Here is a 19,101-nt window from a genome sequence, read left to right as displayed (position 1 = left end):
TATATAGTAGCTTAAGAGGATTGAGGTTTTAATATAATTCAGCCTACTCTAGTTGATCTTAACGTGTTAATCAGGACTTTCCTTGAATTTAATCTAACCTTTATCTAAATTTCAATTTACTTCAGTAGAAAAGAAAAATGGTCTGGATGTCACTTGAGCCTAAAATCTTTTGGGACATTTTAGTACCCTTTCTTCACCCACTGAGAAGCACATCTGCAGCCGGAGTGGTCATTTACAGAGGGCACTCACCTCTTCTAGAAAGGAAGCACTTAAAATATAATTGCCTCTCCCTCCCAACCCTAATTCATACAGCCAGAAAGTCAGGTTGAAGGATTTTGGAGGACTCTGCTCTTGAACTTTCTGCACGGACAGCAGGACAACCAATGCATGTGTGACTCAGTGTGGCATTTGTCTGCAGGGCGTATGTACACGCACCCATCCCTACCTTCTTGCTTAACAGTGCATGGATCATTTCTCCCTTTTCTGATCTTTTCCAGAGTACCCAGTACTATGACATGCGCTGGTCATGTGAGCACCTCATTATGGTGTGGATCAATGCTTTTGTCATGCTCACCACACAACTGCTACCATCCAAATACTGTGATTTGCTACATAAATCAGCTGCTCACCTGGGCAAGTGGCAGAAGCTTGAACATGGGTCCTACAGCAATGCTCCACAGCACATGTGAGTAGCCTAGAGGGTGAAACCATATAACACCTTCTACATGTTGCTGATCATGTTTATTTGCTTTGTATGCCATTCTTGTTCTTGGCTTTTGAACATTTAATTTTTAGTTTTTTGTCTACGTGGATGCCTGTCATCACTCTAAACTGAACACAGGGGGCATTAACTCATTCCCACCACCATCCCCAGTCCCTCCTTAAATGCCTCCTACCTTTCAGCTGCCCGGTCACCCTGGAGTGTGTAATTTGTTTCCCAAGCTGTAATATTGGAGTTTTCTTTCAGTCTTAACCCTTTGCCCAAATTCACAGAGTCATGATATATTTTTAATTCTCTTTGGAAGCCTGTAAGATTCATCTTCTCCTCCTCATTGCCACAGCTAAATAGTTGCTAGCTAATCATCTTACACTCAGGCAGCTAGAATTTGCTTCTCTCGTCTTTTCTTTCTAATAAATGCAAATATGTTCTAGTAGTTTTCCTTGCTTGCATTTTTTATCTTTTTTCCTAAACTCGCTAGTGAATGTTTCCCTGCTTTTCCCATACTTAAATGAAAACTCTCCCTAATTGAGTTCTCTCTGAGTATTCCTCTCATTGTGTCCCCTTACCAGTCATTTCTCTGCATGGTCCCTGTGATCCAAAATGGGTAACTTTAGAACCCTTTTGTTCTCTCACTTCTGAGCCCTTCACCGTACCTTCCTCTCAGACCTGGACCATCTTCATCTTCCTCCCTTTTATAATTGGAACATTTCACAAATTTCATCACCTAGAAATTCTTTCCTAATGAAGTGGGACAGATTGAGGGGACTTTCCCTTCCCCTGTCCTCCTCAGAGTCCTCCCTTCAATTATCTGCCTTGATGTCTGATACAGATTAGCACAGGCCTTCAAGCCCAGGAACTGAAAGAGATTGGGCCAGGCTGAAAAGAAACCCGACTGTGGGCAAAGGACAAATTTCAATAAAAATTGAAAATACAATCCACAGTACTAGTACTGTACATCTTCAGGCTCCTTGATGGCACATGGCCATGAGGTGTATCATCACTTTAATGCTGGTAAGTGTGAGCAAGGCCGACGGACCATTTTCTGAACTGGGAAAGCTTCAGGGTGCTAGACTTTTTTCTTTTCCTTTTTTTTTTTTTTTTTTTTAACATACCTAAAATGTCCCAGTTCTTACCCTAGGAAACTAACCTTTCCAAAATCAGGAAGAGATTAATTAACTTAGATTTTTTAAAAAGCTTAACCTGAAGATCCCCAACCCCACCCCAACTCCATTACATTGGTGCTGGAAACAATGAAGCTTCTTCCATAACTTCTTTTTCCTAGAGAAACTTCTATAAAAATAAACCAAGAAAGCAGTAAAAAGTAAAGTCTGTGTGTCATTACCTTGTGTGTCTCTGTGTTCTGTATAGCTTCACGCATATATGAGGCATTTGAAGTATGTGACAAATAGACTGATTTTCTATAGCTTTTGGGATGTTGTTCTACAGTAGATGTCATGCTGGTTTGACAGTGTGTTCATTTCTCCACTACTCTCACTACAGTCCACTTTCTCTTGTTTGTTCTCTCTAGCATTTCCATCAATAGATTTTGCTCACTTGGGATTGAGATGACAGTCCACTTACTTACACTCGATTTTCTGGCTCATAGATGCCTTACACATTAACTTCTGCTCATTCTCCAACGCCTCATAAGTCCTTTGACACCGAGTTAACTGTATCACTTTGCAGCCTCTCTACTATATAGCAATGAAGTTATGATAACAAATCCTTCCTGACTCTTTCCAGTTTGACTATACAATGTATTCTCAGAATTCAGGCAGATGAAGCCTTGAATACTTAATCCCTTCCACAGAAATGTAGTTGGCCTTGCCAGACACTGTCTTATCTGTAATTGCCAGTATGCTAACATTGCATTTCTCTCTCCCTTAGTTGGTCAGAAAATACAATATGGCCTCAAGGGGTGCTGGTGCGACACAGCAGATGCTTATATAGAGCCATGGGGCCTTACAACGTGGCAGTGCCTTCAGACGTATCCCATGCCCGCTTTTATGCAAGTACCACTTATTTCTTTTCAAACATAAACTTAGTGGTAAGTGTTAGGAGGCCACTATGTGTGTAAGCACCTAGCACAGTGTATAGCACATGGTAATTATTACTACTGCTATAATAATGGCCCTTGTCTCTTGGAAATATATTCTGAAAGGCAGTTGGAAGATCAGATACCAGATAGCATTGTCCCAGCTCCAACAGCTTAAAAGTCATATTGGGATTTGTTGTGTCTAGTATTACCTGAAACAAGTAGGCAGTTATTTAAGACTTCCCTTTTTCATCTTATAATTTTTATTTGTAATAGTTTGGTTTAGTGGTATCCTTGTTATATTGTGTTTATGTATCCTTAAGTGATATTTAATATAGTAATAATGTAATGGTTTTGTTTGTTTTTATTGGGTTTGGGTTTTTTTTGTTGTTTGGGGTTGTTTTTGTTTTTTTGTTTTTTGTCGTTTTTTTCTTATTTGTCATTTGTATCACCTCCTTAAAGTACCTTGACTTCCCTTTTGAAAGTAAGACAAATGCCATGATCTCTGGCCTTTTACCTTTTCCTGGATTAAAGGGAAAAAGGCTTACCAGTTAAAAAGGAAGAAGCAATAGACATCCGTTAAACCCAGCTTCTGTCTCATTTGAATTTATGCCTTGGTTTATGTTCTATTGATCTTTCAGTTTTCTGGAAATTCTGACTCTAGGAGGCAGAAGTATTTATTTATATGGGAAAGGCTAGCTGATCAGTGGCAGTGGGGAAAAGAAGGTGCATGCAGGGGACTGTTCATAGTGCAGTGCCTTGCCTTTCAATGGAGATTATAGTCTAAAAAAGAATTGGAGATCTTTTTTTGAGATACTTGCATCTCATTCTGCCTCCCTCCCAGTTCCCTGTGAGGGCACATGGGCTTTCTGGTTCTGCAGGTGTTTGCTGCTAAGGGCCTTTCAGTTAAATACTGGGAATTTCACATCAGGGCTGGATGTTTGTAAATACAATGGGGGTGGGTAGGGGAGGACAGGGTGGGGGCTGGGAGGAGCATGGGGCAGGTGAAAGGCCCTTGAATGAGGAAACTAGGGAGGAGCGGACTTAAGTCACACCACATAAGAAGCATTTGGTTTCTACACAGAATATTTAATTCAGTCAGGTGTATTCCATAGGCCGTTAATGACTTCTACTTCTGTTGGCCCTTGCAGTCGCCTCAAGAAACCTGTAATGACCAGATACTCTACTGGAGTTTTCTGCTTGAAAAATAAGTATTTTCCTTGCTAGTGTGTTGGATAGCTGAAGAATCAGGTGAAATCCAAAGAATAAGGATTAGGGAAATTAACTTATTACTGATTTTGCATGACCGAACAGGTAAATCAGTGTTTTGCCAAAGTGGTCCTTGGGCCACTTGCATATAAATCACCTGGCTCACTCTTTAAAGTAATTCAGGGTCCCTACCCCAGACTTCTGAATCAGAATGTCTGAAGGATTCCAGGAATTTGCAGCATTCACCTATTTGGAAATGATTCTTAGGCACACTGAAGTTTGAGAACACTCATTTAAAATGTGCCGACTGCCTATAGCTGTTAGAAGTTAAAACTTTTCCTCACCTTTCTACTCATTCATTTTATAGCTTACTGGCACATTTAATTTTAATTGTTACAATTGTCGCAGAAACTACCATTGCCTGAGTCCTTTTGGAATATTAATTCTGAGCCAATTTTATACATGGTATTACTGGATATCATATACTATAACCCAGGTTAAACATTTTCTTTCTCTCAAAGAAGGACCCGAAGAACCTTGCTACCTTTTGGAGCTGTCGTGATGATTTGGCTTTATTCTCAGATTTGAACCTTGAGGTCTAAATTAGTTTATTTAAATCTGATGTACTACCATTGCCACAGTTTGCAGCCTTCTATCTTTCTATTCATAATATGTTTTTATTAGTAAACCAGGATTTAGCCTCTTAAAGTGAGGAATTTGGTGGAATAAAAACAGTGAGCAGCCCTGTTTTTAGCCAAACTCTAATTCTGATTAATTTTTCCTTCCTCATTGTCCTGTCTGTGCACCCTACTTCTTAATATCCAGAAAAAACCCAGCAGAAATATATGGTGTAGAGGATTTGAGTCAGTGATGATGGTGGGTAAATGGTTTAAGGGAAAATTAAGAAATTATTGTGTTGATATTTCCGCTTGTAAGACTTCCCCTCCCCCCCAGACTTGTGTGTTTATGTCTTAGATCAGCCCACAGACTAACAATGATTTTTACTTTTTTAAATGGTTCATTTTAAATGGCTTTAAGTACCTATATAATATCTTTAATTTTTGCATCTTGCAAAGTCTAAAATATTTTCCATTCAGTCCTTTATCCAGTCCCTATCTTAGATAAATGTACTTTTGATTATCTCAAATAAAATATATACCCAAGATATAATTTTAAGAAAAATGTTTAGAGGCAGTTCTTTTAGGTGGGATCCTTTCTCATATCTCAGGGCATTGAAATAAAATTCATTTCATTATTCCTTGAGCAAAAAGGAGAAGGTTTGGGTCTCTACAGCAAGAAATAGCCTGATGTTCAGTAAGCAGATCCATGTTATTGCACACAGGAACCTGTAAATATGAAATTGTTTTAGGAGAAAAATGTGAGAATAACTACAGTCTTTACCTTTCTATGAAATAATGTTTTGCTTTTCACCTTCCTTACAGTTCCTATTTCATCGTCCATTAAGGCTGTTAAATCTGCTTATCCTTATTGAGGGCAGTGTCGTCTTCTACCAGCTCTATTCCTTGCTGCGGTCAGAGAAGTGGAACCACACACTTTCCATGGCTCTCATCCTCTTCTGCAACTACTATGTTTTATTTAAACTTCTCCGGGACAGAATAGTATTAGGCAGGGCATACTCCTACCCACTCAACAGTTACGAACTCAAGGCAAACTAAGCTGCCTCTCAACAATGAGGGAGAACTCAGATAAAAATATTTTCATACGTTCTATTTTTTTCTTGCGATTTTTATAAATATTTAAGATATTTTATATTTTGTATACTATTATGTTTTGAAAGGTGGGAAGGGTAAGGGATATTAAATGTATCCACAAACAAGGTGATGTGATCTTTCATGTGTTAGTACATTTGAATAATACACAGGACGAGAGGTGTGCCTCTCCAGTAAAGAGATTGATTTGTTTATATGGCTCTGGAATAACTCATTCATTTATGAACACATCTCATATATCACTTGACACCATATCTTTGGTGTGTCTACTTTCCTTCCTGTCCTTTCATTATCTTCAGTCCTCAGTTGGCCTCTGTGCTACAGAAAGGGAGATCAGTGGAGTTGCCTGACAGCACCCATTCTCTTTCTCTTTGGCTGGTTAATAGTTTTGGAATACTTGGGGCAAAGAGTGGCTTATAGTCCTGGCTGGGACTCTCTTTGTTGCATCCTGGAAGGAAGCATTTCTGAGAAATAGGAACTCAGTGTTTTGTTCTGCCGAATGACATTTAAAAATACCTATGAATAAGCTGCTGTCCTGAAACTCAGAGGATATTGCTGTCATTTTCCCTGTTCTTTCACTTCTTTTGCCTCTTAAGATTTTCCTTTAATTATTAGCTGTTTGAAGTGATACTTTTTAAGACAAAGTCTTTAGAGTGCCTGCACTCAGGAAGAAGGTGTATGGCTGGACCAGTGGGAGAAGATGAGTGCAAATGCCATGTGGGCTGGAGTATGGGCAGGCTGAAGATCCCAAGTGACTAGAAGAATGGGCAAGTCCTCAGCTAAACGATCTTGGATGCAGTCTGGGCAGCAGCTCACCTACAGCGGCCTATTTGGAGTTATAAGCTGAAGTGAAATAGAAGAAGTTACCTCTTTGTCCCCCGATAATTTGATCTGTGCCTAAAATGTGTGTTTTTAATTTCAAATTCCAGAACCTCTATGTTTGTGAGCATTAACCCTTTTCAGTCCATGTCCGTATTCTCGAGAGGTGATCTTCGTCAATTGATGTCACTAGTCATCTAAGCTTCTGAGGCCTTGTCTTGAGAGCCTGAAATATATTCTCATATGTTTTCTGTGCTTGGTTTGGCTTTTTTACACTGTGAACTTTTTGGTGAAACACAGTATGACTTACGAAGTAAAAAGACCAATCATGTAATTCATAAACTGGCTCTGAAAACAATTCTTGCAGAAGAGTTCCCAACAGGTTTTCAGCAAAGGCAGCATGATGAGGGGTAGGTGTATATATACAGCTACCCAAGGTGAATGCTGTGTTTAAATTAACCATTGTTTCCTTAAGTATTTTGATGTATATACTTTTTTTTTTAAGTTACATAATTTGGCAATTAGTCTGAATCTATTCAGCTATTCAACAAACGCATATTGACCACCAGGCACCATGTTAGGCACTGGGGATATAGATAGCAGTGAATAAGAAACGCAAAGACGCTACCCTCAGAGAACTTACAATGTGGGGGTGCAAAAATGTGCCATAAATAAATTTATATGTAATGTCTCCTGGTAGTAATAGTGTGGTGAAGAGAAAATAAATTGGGGCAAGGAAATAGAAAGTACTAGGAGTGGCATTGCTAGAAGGCATCTTTGAGAAGATAATTTCTGAGCAAAGCAAAGAAGCAAGACTGAGCCATATAAATAGCTTTGGGGAGTATTCAGTAATAGCAAGGGCAGTGGCCTAAGGTGGGAACAATTTTGATATATTGGAAAAATAGCAAGGTAACCACAGTATATTGGTTTCATAAATGGTTCAGCCTAAATGTGGTAGTTCTGGAGTGAAGGAGGGCAGGAAAGTTGCCGTTTCAGTATTCTTTCCTTAGGGTCTTAAAGATAGGGTTTCTTTTGATTAATAAACATCTTTTTTTTTTTTTTTTTTTTAGATTTCACTTATTTGCGAGAGAATACACAAGTGGTGGGGAGGGGCGGGCAGAGGGAGAGAGAGAAACTACCTGCTGAGCAGGTAGCCCAACTCGGGGCTCGATCTCAGGACCCCGGGATCATGACTTGAGCCAAAGGCAGACGTTTCACTGAGCCACCGAGGCACCCTTGACTAACATCTCGATGAGGTTACTTGACAGTTAAGAGCAAAATGGGTGGTCTTGGCACAAAGATGTCTTATCAAAATGGCTCCCAAGTTGGTTCTGTCACTGAAAAGCAGCCCAGATAACTGATTAGAGATAACAGACTACTCTTGTAAGCTGATCCCATCCCCACCCCTTCTAGTTTGACCTGTCTCGGCCATGACCTGAACAGAGTGGTACAGGAGGACCAGAGGCCAGGCTGGCAAAACTAATGAGGATAAGAAATAACTAGTTTCGGCTAAAGGAATTAGGAAGTGCCCCCCTCTCTTTTCAGATACGACAGCATCAGGGAGATAAAAGTCTGCAGTTCAACATGCTGCTACTCATTTCAGCTGCCCTTTATAGATGCCACATTCATATGGGGAAGAGAAAAATTACCAGTGACCTGTGTATGCTATTATGGATCATGTGAGAGAAAGGATATCATCTTTGTTTAGTGATAGGAGATGCATACTCAGTAAAGGATGGCCTTTTGGTGATTGTTTATATACTGGGAAATTAAATGGTGTGTGGAAAAATGGTATATAGCAAAAGATTAGTTGGGTGAACTTTGAATACAAGAAAAGGAAGGAAGATGTTTGACCAGCTGTTAGGGTGGCTTAAGGTAGGTAAGTAGAGGAAAATAGTTCACAGGCATGAGCATGATGGAAATGTTCCTCATTATCCTATTTACTCTGATTCCATGTTATATTCCTTAAGCTTCTCCCCTCCCTATCAAATCATCACCACCACTACCCCTCCCCCATTTCTGTTTCCTGAGCACTTACTATGACCTGGACACTGCTGGGTGCTAGAGATAGTGATGTTTAGAGTTGATTAATAGAAGGCAGGTAAGTAAATCAATAATCATAACACAAGGGTGTTCAGAAAGGAAGTACATACAAGGTACAGAGGTGACACGGAAAAGCGTCATCAACTTTGCTTGGAAGCTGCAGTGTCAGGGAGGACGTCACTGCAGCAGTAACACATAGGCATTTTAAAGGAGGACTGGGAGAGTACCACATAAATTAGGGAGAGAGGGTTCATGTAGTGGCAACAAGATAGACAAAAACCCAAGGCATGGACTTGCACCAGTTCTTAAATAACTAGTTCAATAATGCTAGAGAAGTAGGCAAAGAACAGATTATAGGAGGACTTGAATTCCATGTTAAGGGGTTTGAACTTTTATTATCTTGTAGGTCACAGGTTCTCAAAAGTGTGATCCTTGAACACTACATCAGATCTACTGTCATAATCTTGAGAGTAAAGCCCAAAATTGTGCCCCTTCGACAAGCAATTCAAGTAATTTTTTTTTTTTTTAAGGTTTTATTTATTTATTTGACAGCACAAGCAGGGTGAGTGGCAGGCTTCCCACTGAGCAGGGAGGGAGCCTGATGCGGGGCTCGGTCCCGGGACCCTGGGATCATGACCTAATCCGAAGGCAGATGCTTAACTGACTGAGCCACCCAGGCGCCCCAGCTCAAGTAATTTCTTAAGCAGACAGAAGTCTAGGAACTGAAGACCGCTAGTGAAAGATTTTCAATTTAGGATTAATGACTCCAAGGTTTCTCAAGTCAGGAATTGTCAAAATACAATATCTGGGTCTGCAGCAGCAGCATTACCTAACTGGGAACTTGTTAGAAATGGAAAATTTCAAGCCCTGCCCCAAACCTAATGAGTCAGAAACTCTGGATAGAACCCAGATGTCTGTTTTAACATACTCAAGGTGATTTTGATGGGATCCACTGTCCTATCGTAGACAACTTTGGCAGCAATATGTACAATCTGGAGGATGGACAGTTGTTAGTAAGACTTAAAGCAGGGAGATCAGTTAGCCAACCATTTAAAAAGTCTATGTAAGAGGTGAGAGGGTGTGGGGTGGGTGTCGCCACTGTGTGGGTGATAGAAAAAGTGGAGTGAAAAGAGGATGGGCAGAATTCTGGTAAATAACATTTAGGAGCAGAGGAAGAGGAAGCTTTCAAATGAATAAGACTAAGGAAATAGAAGTCTAAGACAAGGTGAACTAGTGTTGCAAGGAAGAAATGATCAGGAGTGCTTGGGAGGCTCAGTCAGTTGGGTGGCTGCCTTTGGCTCAGTTCATGATCTCTGGGTCCTGGGATCAAGCCCCGTCGGGCTTCCTGCTCAGCGGGGAGTCTGCTTCTCCCTCTCCCTCTGTGTGCATGTGTGCTCTCTCTCAAATAAATAAAATCTTTAAAAAAAAAAATGAAATGATCAACAGTATCAAATAAGGAAGTCAAGAGACTGAGAACTGTTGGATTTGGTTATTAGATCATTAGTGACTTTAGTAAGAGAAATTTTAATGGAGCAATGGGGACGGAGGTCAGGTTGGTTGGTCCAGAGTAGTGAGTTGGAATGAAGAAGAAGTGAATTAGAAAGTGTTCTTGGGAGCCCTTGGGAAGGAGGAATAGCAATTTCTGTGAGCTAGAAGGGAGGTTAGATACACACATACATGGAGAAGGGGAAGTGCTTGCTGGGGGAGTGGGGGTGGGAGAAACATCTGACAGCGGAAACGTGGTGAAGTAAGAGGCAATTTTGGGGGGTCAATCTAGGAGGGGGCTTAGAATAGTGGAATAGCTTTTGTGAGTTTTGGGAATGAGGGTACTGCTGAGGTGGTAAACCATAAATTTCCAGTGGCTCTTTAGCCACGGTTTTATGATTTTTCTCTGGTCTAACTCAACAGATAAGGAAAAGGGCGGAGAAGATGGGTGGCAAGAGTCCTGGTCCTAGTTTGGAGGTTCACCAGGCAGGTACGGCTGAAGTGGTCAAGGGAGTCAGTGGTGCTGGTGTGAATAGTTGAGATCCTGTAGCCTGGGGTCTGGAAAGGCTAGGGAAGGAAGACTGAAGTCTGGTTGGGCGTACTGTCTGTCAGAAAAGGTAGGGGTAGACCAGGCATTAATGATCTTGAACAGGTTGGAGAAATAAAGGAGCAAGGATAGAAGTTCTGAGAATGGAATATGAGAGTTTAGGTTGTGAAACAGCATAATGTGTAACCCTGGAGGCAAACGGCCAAAACTGAAGAGAGGTAAAAGCTGTGAGCAACTGTGCCAAGACTGTGGAGTGGGTTTTCCTCAGAAACACTGAAATCATCCAGAACAATGGTGGAAACAGGAAGCTCGGTGCCAAAGACTGGGAGATCTGGGACATTGACTACATCATGGCCACAAAGAATGGTAAAAAAATAGCTGGACTCCATGAATTTTGGTAATGAGAGATTTCTGTGTGAGATGGGAAGAAGCAATGGTGCAGAAACAGAAGTGAGACACGAGAACATCTCAGCAATTTGTAGTCTGTAACAAGGGAGGAATGTAGCCTTCTGTGTAGGAACTTTTATGGGAGTCCAGGAAGTGGAATCAACATTCAGGGAAGACCCCAGGTTTGTGAGGAGAGAAGACTCCAGAGGAACTGTGGGATAGATTAGGAGTGAGGGCAACTGTGTGCTGCCAGTTGGGGGGCGGTGGGCACGGACAGAGGAAAGAGAAACAGCTGAATGGGGATCTGGGAGTATGGAGGAGAAAAGGCATTTAGGGAAGTAATGAGGATGACAGGAGCAGGCCTGAGTAGCATAAAGCTCTAAAAAGAATATTATTGTCAAAATACTAGTATTTTTATCCCCTTGGCAATGGTGTTTCTCACTGCAAATATCACCAGATTGTGAGCCTCCATTGCATGATTGTTTTTTAAGGGTCTGTGATTAAGACCCATTGAGTGCCCCTCTCCCCCTTTTTTGTGATTACATATGCCAGGATTTTTCTTCTTTAACATAATCATTAACATAATCATTCAAATGAAAGAATAGTCCCCTCGATTGATGCAATAGAAAAATTGACTTCACATCTGTTCAGATGGACCCACATAACTCCGTAAGCTGCGGACTTTTGAGAAGCAATAGGTTTTTTCTTAGTTTTCATGACAATATCCATTGATTTATATGGGGTATCTTAGGTAATGTGTATGATTGCAACAGTAAGAGAGAGAAGTTGCAAATATTTGACAGTAAGAGGTAAAATAACAAAAGAAAAATTTACTGAAGCAAATCATCCGGACTTTAGCTGTGAGACCAAACCTTGAAGTAAAAACTAACACCGAACTAGAACAAATGAGCCTGATGCATATAATCTACTTTTTCTACTATTGATTTTGGTGACCCCAGGTCCTCCTCTAGTTCATAGTGCCATCATAAGCATTATCCTTTATAACATTTATTAGAATACATTTTTAAAGCTTAACAATCTGTTTTAATTACACTTAAATGTCTCTATGGATAGGTTTAATATTTATACTTTTTTAATCAATAGAAAAAAATTTGATTATATCTTTGGAAACATATTTGTCGAGCTCAACAAACAAGCTGAAACCATGTGGATTTCTAACAGATGCCTTTGACAAAGTTCTTTACCTTGCAGAATTATCAGCCAAGAATTAGTATGGCATTAAGTTATTGTAAAGCATTGTGATCCATCCAGTAAAACACACGGCTACAGACTGCGTGGGTTTCTTATACTTAGCTACATCCTCCTTCATCCTCACAGAGAAGTGATTTTGCACTGCTCATGAACATCAAGGCTGCTAAATGACCTACTGTATGCCCTTCCATCTGTGGTAGCCCCCAGTTTTATACTATCTGGACCAACACTGATCTCAGGCAATCACCCTTCTTCCATCTCCTATGCCTCTCCATGCTAGGAAAGTTGCCTGCTCCCTCTTCTGGCCCGACTTTGCTAGAGAAGGTGTTGACAAAGGAGGACACATTCTTAGTCATTCTACATTTTGAGCTGACCTTCTGCTGGAAGTGTCTAAAATCATACTCCTGACAACATTTAACTCCAGGATTTATTTTGTCATCAGATAGGACAAGCCGGGGTAGAATGTGGTCCTAGTCAATCATGGTGGGAATTGGACCTGTCCTGAACCTCTCCCACTCCAATTCCAGACCAGTGAATCTTATGTTCCCACTACGTCTTCAGGCAGGAACACGAGACCTGTGTAGACCAATGACTGTACCACCCAATTTTAATAAAATGTGATCAGTATGCTGAACATTAGACACAAAAGTAACAGCTTATCTTGGACCTATGACTTCATCATCAACACAAGTTAACCCGTCTTGTGATGATGGAAGTCTCTAAAGCCCCCTCCCCAGGAGCATGGAATGCTGATATTACCTGGCTCATTAGCAGCGATCCAGCAGGACTTCACAACCAAACCAATTAAGACCACACACAACTTCAGAACTCTTTGTTCTTAATTATTACTCTCATATTTTTTAAGCAATTAAAGCAAAATTCTCAATGCCTGAGTGTCTCCCTGGCACCTTTTATTGGATTTGCAATTGTGTTTGAGTGAAGTCAGTAGGTAACCTGAACACTATTAAAAATCCTATTAAAAGATGCTAGTTGCTACATTTTTCCCTTTCAGCTTTCATTTGGTAATGTAATGGTTCTAAATCTTCCTCCTGTTTGTTTATGGACTGTTTCATTTGCTACCACCCCTATCCCTTTTTTCATTAGACTCTTCAAGGATTTAAGAGTACTAAGGTACCCAGGGCAATATTACTAAGCTCTTGATAAATATTGTTGAGGAGGATGATGCTTACATTTTTAATTTCCCCAGACCCAGAATTTTGACTTGGCCAATATTTTTAATTTTAGGGCTTAGATCAGGCTGTCTTAACGGGGTTCTTGGTCAGATCTCTTCACATTCCATTTGAAGCAAAGAATAAAAACCAAATTTCCTCTATTTGGTCCATTTTGGCAAAAAAAAAAAAAGGAGAAAATATTTGGCCTGAGAGGGCCATTTTGCCAATAAATATAGATTATTATCTTCTTAAGCAAACACTAACATTGAAAGAAAACATTAGAAGATGCATGCATTTCATTTCAAATTTAACGTTTAAAATCGACCATCCCCATTTTGAGGACTGGTAACTGATTTGAAGGAGCACCCTGAGAATTTGATTTTGCAGCCCTTTCTAGGGCACCATGCAGATCCTCCTAAAAACACCAGCCCTTGTCCTGTCCCTCCTCTGGATGGAAGCGGGCAATTTGATTTCCATCCAGCCATTCTCAGGGGGGTCATTTTTCAGTCCCAAATGAATGACCAAATAGGTAATCTTGGGGCATTTGAGGGAACAATTTCAGGGGGAAATCTGAGTTCTCTTTGTCATGAAACGGAATTTCCTCAGTGCTGGGTTAGCCCACAGGAAGCTTATGAATGTGTTTGTGACAGTTGACAGGCTGGCCTATAGTGAAGAAGTCCACACTTTAGCCACGGGACACTGATCAAGAAGGTGAGTCAGCTTCCACAGCCTTTCGGATTGACTGGCTTAGGAAAGCTCAGAGTAGAGAGTATCTCCAGACAGTTGTCATTGTGTCTCATGACGGCATCCACACACCCACACTCCTGAAGACGATGCTACAAACAAAAGATGTCAGAGTCTAAGGAGTGTGGCAGCCATTTAAGAATCTGCCTAGGCGCCTTGAGCAAACTCATTCATGTGTACTAAGTGGCTTCTCAGTCTATCCCCAAATAAAATCTATCCTCTAAGTGTTACAAAAATTCAAAATAATTATAAAATAGTTTAAATATTTCATTACTCGGCTCAGAGTTCTGATGGTGAAGCAAAGTCCAGTTTTTTCTTCTCTCACATTCTAACTGGAACATGGTCTTTATCAAAGCATAGACACCACAGTGCACTGCGATTGGGATAAAGCCTATCTGCCCACATTTTCTGATAAGGCAGGAATGTACTTTTCAAATCTCCTGAACATGGCCTTTCTCATCTGTCACCACTATATTTCTTCACCTTGCTTGCCAAGGAGGAAAAATGCCATACCCTAGGACTTTTTTTATGGGTTGACATCCCATTGGTCCAGGGTCTCGCTCACCTAGTGAGAATGCAAGACACTGAACTTCCTATTAACCGCTCCCCTTGCTCACTCACCTCAATGTCCTCTGAAAGTAGAACTCATCAGCTGGCCTACCAGTTACCCCTGCCACAGACACTGGCTTAAAATGTCCAGCACAAGATTTCAAAACTGTAAGGTTTATCAGGGGAGAAGGGAGAGAGGAATATGGATCTGTTGCAGGGCATCAGCTTCCAATTTCTCCCCGGTCGAAGTAACTTCAGTTCAGCCCCTACCCACTCCAGCAACAGCCTTGGTTGTGAGGTCTGCCGAGAGGTACTGCTAGCCCCTAGAGAAATTTCTGCAATGACGGAGCTTGTGGACAGAGTTCGGCCAGACTTGAACCTGAGATGACGTGCACAGGGCTAGAAACAGGTCTATTTTAATTTGTTTTTTAAATAAGATTGTTGTCTTAGAAGATTTGAAACTGTAGATACCCTAATGAGTTTTGCCTTGAGAAGGGCTCCTGTGAAGCCCCTTTTTGGAGGAGGACCAAAAATCTGCCAGCAGGTTCTATTAGTTCTTTTTCCTCTCACCAGCTGAAAAAGAAAGAACCATTGGAAGTTCTAAATAACTGAAATAAAATCAGATTGGTTTATTGCTTCTGCTTGCATATAGACAGAAGAAAGGCAAGTCGGAGTGTCTGGGGTGGGTGACAGATGAGGGGGATTATGGGAGGGAGAAAGATGCCTCAAATCTGCTCTGAGTAATGGAAGGAGAGGGAGAAAGGGAGGCACCACCTGGCTAAAATGAAATATTTTCCAAAGGGCAGCTCTCCCCAAGTGGTAGAGATGGCCACCCTGCTAGGGCTCCCTCCTTATCCTCTCCTGCACTCCCAGCCTAGTGTGGAAGGACAAGGAAGCTGAGCTAGAAGTGTTTTCTATTAATGCCCCATCAATTTAAACACTTTGACTTTGGAGCGTAGTTCTACCCATGCGTGAGGTTTTTCTCTACAAAGATATCCTGTTCATGGGCTCTGATTTGGAAAGAAAACAGATCACTTCACTGTTGCATACCTAAGTGAAAATGCAGCACATTTCATTGAGGTAACCCTCGGCTCAGCCCCCACTCTGCCCAGCCACTGGATTTATAAATCAGAGGTCAGGATAATAGTAGAGTCCCAAATTAACAAAAGCAACAGCCAGTCTTCTTAGATTTTGCCAGTCTCAGAATTTGCTCTTGCGTATAGATTCTGATTTTCTATGCTGATAGACACAACCATCTCTGACAGGTCTGCAGAGAGATTCCAGGGAAAGAGCACGGGTAACTTCACCCACTTGGATCTTTAAGCGTACATTAGTTTGTACTTCCAAATCTGCTTCTATTCTGGAGTGTACACATTTACAAAACTTATCAGAAATCTGGTCTAAAAGAACACATGCTTTAAGGAGCATTAAAAAGCGTGAAGTGAAAAGGAGGCCTTCAAACCTCAACAGCAACATTTTCCAGCACAGGCAAAGGATTTCTCTTTCTTTCAAAAGACGTTATTTTAGCCAGCTCTCAACAGTAATAGATAATGACAATGTGGGAGAAATGCAACTCACAAACAACCCCAAATCTCATTGGAAGCAGGCATTTCAGCTTCTTCCCTTACCTTTTTCCCACCTGCTGTTATGGACTTATCTAAATTTCATCTATTGGTCCTTCCCTTGACCTCTCTTCTGGCAAATGGACTAATTAATAAATGGTCAAAAAGCTGAAGAAATAAAAGAGGCCAAAATAAGCCCAAACTTGGATAACCTATGCCTGGGATAATGGCAAGTCAGCCCTGTAATAACTTCCAGACGATGAATCATGACATTTTTTTTTTCCTGACACCAGCAGGTGAACTGATGTCATTCTATTTGCCTCCCACTTCTTCCATCCAGAATCACTGATCTGCGCTGGGGCTGGTAAAAACAGCTGGTTGAGGTCTCTAGTCTTTGGCCATTCTTAGGGATGGTCATTTTATTCCTAAGCGTAACCCCTTCTGGTGTGACCCACGTGTTTTCTGCCAAATCCCCACAAAGAAGGCCAGGGGAAACTGTCTGGGTGGGACTTCTGATAGGGGACAGGAGAACCTTGGAATCTGTCACTGTGGATGAAGGGGGCGGGTGGTCCATAATGGGGAAAGGAGGACTGAATAAGATTAGGCTCTGAGGTCTTCCTGGCCTTGACCTGTGGAAAGGTTTAGAACCCCCTGATGGTCGCTCCATTTTTGAAGAAAGAAGGTTGTCTCCGGACGGCTCTGTCTCTGATGTGCGCTTTCTGCATTGCACTGTTGCATCCTGGGTGGAGAGCAGGTTAGCCAAGACTGGTTCTGGAGGAAGGGTGGGTCCCTCACACATGTGGGATGTAGTGGTATCCATTGGCAAGGACTCAATGGCTCCTGTATCTTGCTTTGGTTTCTCTTCTTTTGGGCTTTCCAAGGAGAGAGAATCATCTCTGGCAGATTTCTGTGAGGTCTCACCAGTTGAGCTGGGTTCCTCTTGGCTCCTCTCCAGAGGCTGGACTCCACTGTCCCCTGAGCTCTGAGAGGGCAGGGGCTGTGGGATCTGTGTGTATTGAATCTTGGGTGGGATGACTGGGACTGCCCTAGCCTGGCACATTTTGACCATGAAGGAGGTTCTCACAGCTGACACACTCACAGGAGCTGAGTTACGGCGGCCTGTCAGGGCATGAGCAACAATGTCCAGGTCCTGAGGGTCCTGGGAGCAAATGCTCCACGGGTCTCCTTTACAGTGGGATGAGGTCATCCATGTGACTTTTGTGTCTCCTGGCTCTCTGAGCTGCATTCCAGGTGAACCAAATGAGGCCACATTGTCAAACCGGAAGAGGTCAGTGATGGGACTGGCAGAGTCCAAATTGAGGGAAGAAGGCCTATTTTTCCCTTTTGGAGGCCCACACTCGGGGCTCTTCAGCTGTAACTTTGGGGGATGCTCTCCACGTGAGGTGCTGTCTTGCACACGAGGTGAACTCTCCTTGCTATTGTCTGGCCCAGGAACACTACCTTGCTCAATCTGAGGGCTGCTGTGCCCTTGGTGTGTCCCCAGTTCCTTTCCCTCTGCTAGGCTGACAGGGCTGATTTCTGCTGATCTGGGCTGCAAACCACCTGGTCCCTTCTGGCTGGGAACAGCCTCTGTCCCTTCTGGGCCAGAGAACTCTCTGAAGGACCTCAGGGTTTTCTCATCCCATCCAGTAATCTCTTTCCTGGGTGCCAGGGGCTGCAGAGGGTCGGAATTCCTCTCTGCTCCAAGGTTAGCACAGCTGCTGGAGGAGGGAGCCTCAAGAGTCCACTGGCTCTCAACCGTGGTGGTTTTGCTATCTAGAGAACGGCTCTGACGAAGGCTGGGCCTGTGGGGGAGCCTCTTCTCCAGTCGGTGGCCCTGGGGGCCCTGCACCTGGGCCTCTTGCACATCTTTCAGGGTGGGAGAGTGAAGGGGACTCGTTACCCACTGGGGCTCCTCCCAGGGCTCCACCATCTCCAGGCCCTGCTGGGCAATGTCTGTCACAGTTTCGTCTTCATCACAGTCTGAGGGCTCCTGCGCTGCATGGGCTACATCCCCCTCTCCTTGGGGGGAGATCTCAACCTCTCTTGTTGGGCTTTGAAAACCAGAGCCTTTTCCCTCAGGAGCAGCATTCTTTGAATTTTGCTCTTCACTTTGTCCTAGAGAGGTCTCCTCCTCCTCCTGACACAGGCTGGGGGGCCCAGGGCTGCCCTTGGACTTCAGCTGGTCTGTGTATGGATTTGTCCTCAAATTCCTAGATGAGTCTTCTCTCTCAGGACTGCCCTTTGATAGCTGGACTCGAGGTGCCTCCTCCAGGGGAGTTGGAGGAGGGGCAGCAGGCGGGAGAAGAGGGGACAGATTTCCTGGGCCTTCCTGGTCCACCTTTGCTTGTGCGGAAGCCGTCTCAAATGGAACAATTTCCAGAGGAGCCAAGCTGGTGGGGTCCGGACGCTTCTCGGGCTCCGGTCTCTGGAGGATGCTTGTTGTCTCCAGCTTTTCCCTATTGGCTGCCGGGGAAGTCCCCTCCGCACTCTGATTGGTTAGATCCGTAGTCCCCTCCTCCGCAGGGGTGGAGCCTGGTGTTGGGCCGCAAGACCAGCTCCCAGGAGGCTCCTGGGAAGCGAAAGGCCCTGGACTGGACTCCAGGATCGGCTGAGTGGGGCTGACCTTTAGAGCAGGTGGTGGCAATGAGGAGAGCTCCTCCTCAGATTCGATGATCTTCAGCTCCTGTTGAATCTCGGGCCAGATCAGGGCATTGGCCAGATCATCTTCATCCTGAAAAACACCGAGAAATGGATTATTTTAGAGCCAAGGACTCGCAGCCTTGACAACGGCACCATTTCCCAGTGACAGTGAAGGGACTGGCGCCGGGACAGGCTGCATTATCCCAGCAAATAAAGGCCACCACATTACTCATAATTGTGGAT

At 42.8% G+C, this 19,101-nt stretch overlaps 2 protein-coding genes across 3 annotated transcripts in view; one reads left to right on the top strand and one right to left on the bottom strand.

Moving 5' to 3' along the window:
- The window catches only part of TMEM39A (transmembrane protein 39A), a 31,726-nt gene extending 24,957 nt beyond the window's left edge, over positions 1-6,769 (top strand). For both annotated transcript variants that reach the window (XM_064593870.1, XM_045902920.3), the window contains 3 exons: positions 498-685; positions 2,609-2,729; positions 5,408-6,769. In XM_064593870.1, coding sequence (XP_064449940.1) covers positions 498-685; positions 2,609-2,729; positions 5,408-5,641 — 543 coding nt within the window. In that variant the 3' untranslated portion in view covers positions 5,642-6,769. The remainder of the gene's footprint in view (positions 1-497; positions 686-2,608; positions 2,730-5,407) is intronic.
- Positions 5,408-19,101, bottom strand: part of ARHGAP31 (Rho GTPase activating protein 31) — a 110,197-nt gene continuing 96,503 nt past the window's right edge. The window contains exon 12 of the mRNA XM_045902919.3: positions 5,408-18,949. Within this exon, the coding sequence (XP_045758875.1) occupies positions 16,523-18,949 (2,427 nt within the window). The 3' untranslated portion in view covers positions 5,408-16,522. The remainder of the gene's footprint in view (positions 18,950-19,101) is intronic.

This window comes from Mirounga angustirostris, unplaced genomic scaffold (assembly GCF_029215605.1).
Source record: "Mirounga angustirostris isolate CCGP_5_RB_7025 unplaced genomic scaffold, mMirAng1.0.hap1 SCAF_1, whole genome shotgun sequence".
Lineage (NCBI taxonomy): Eukaryota > Metazoa > Chordata > Mammalia > Carnivora > Phocidae > Mirounga > Mirounga angustirostris.
The sequence above is the reverse complement of the archived record's forward strand: the minus strand, read 5'-3'. Positions and strand labels throughout refer to the sequence as shown.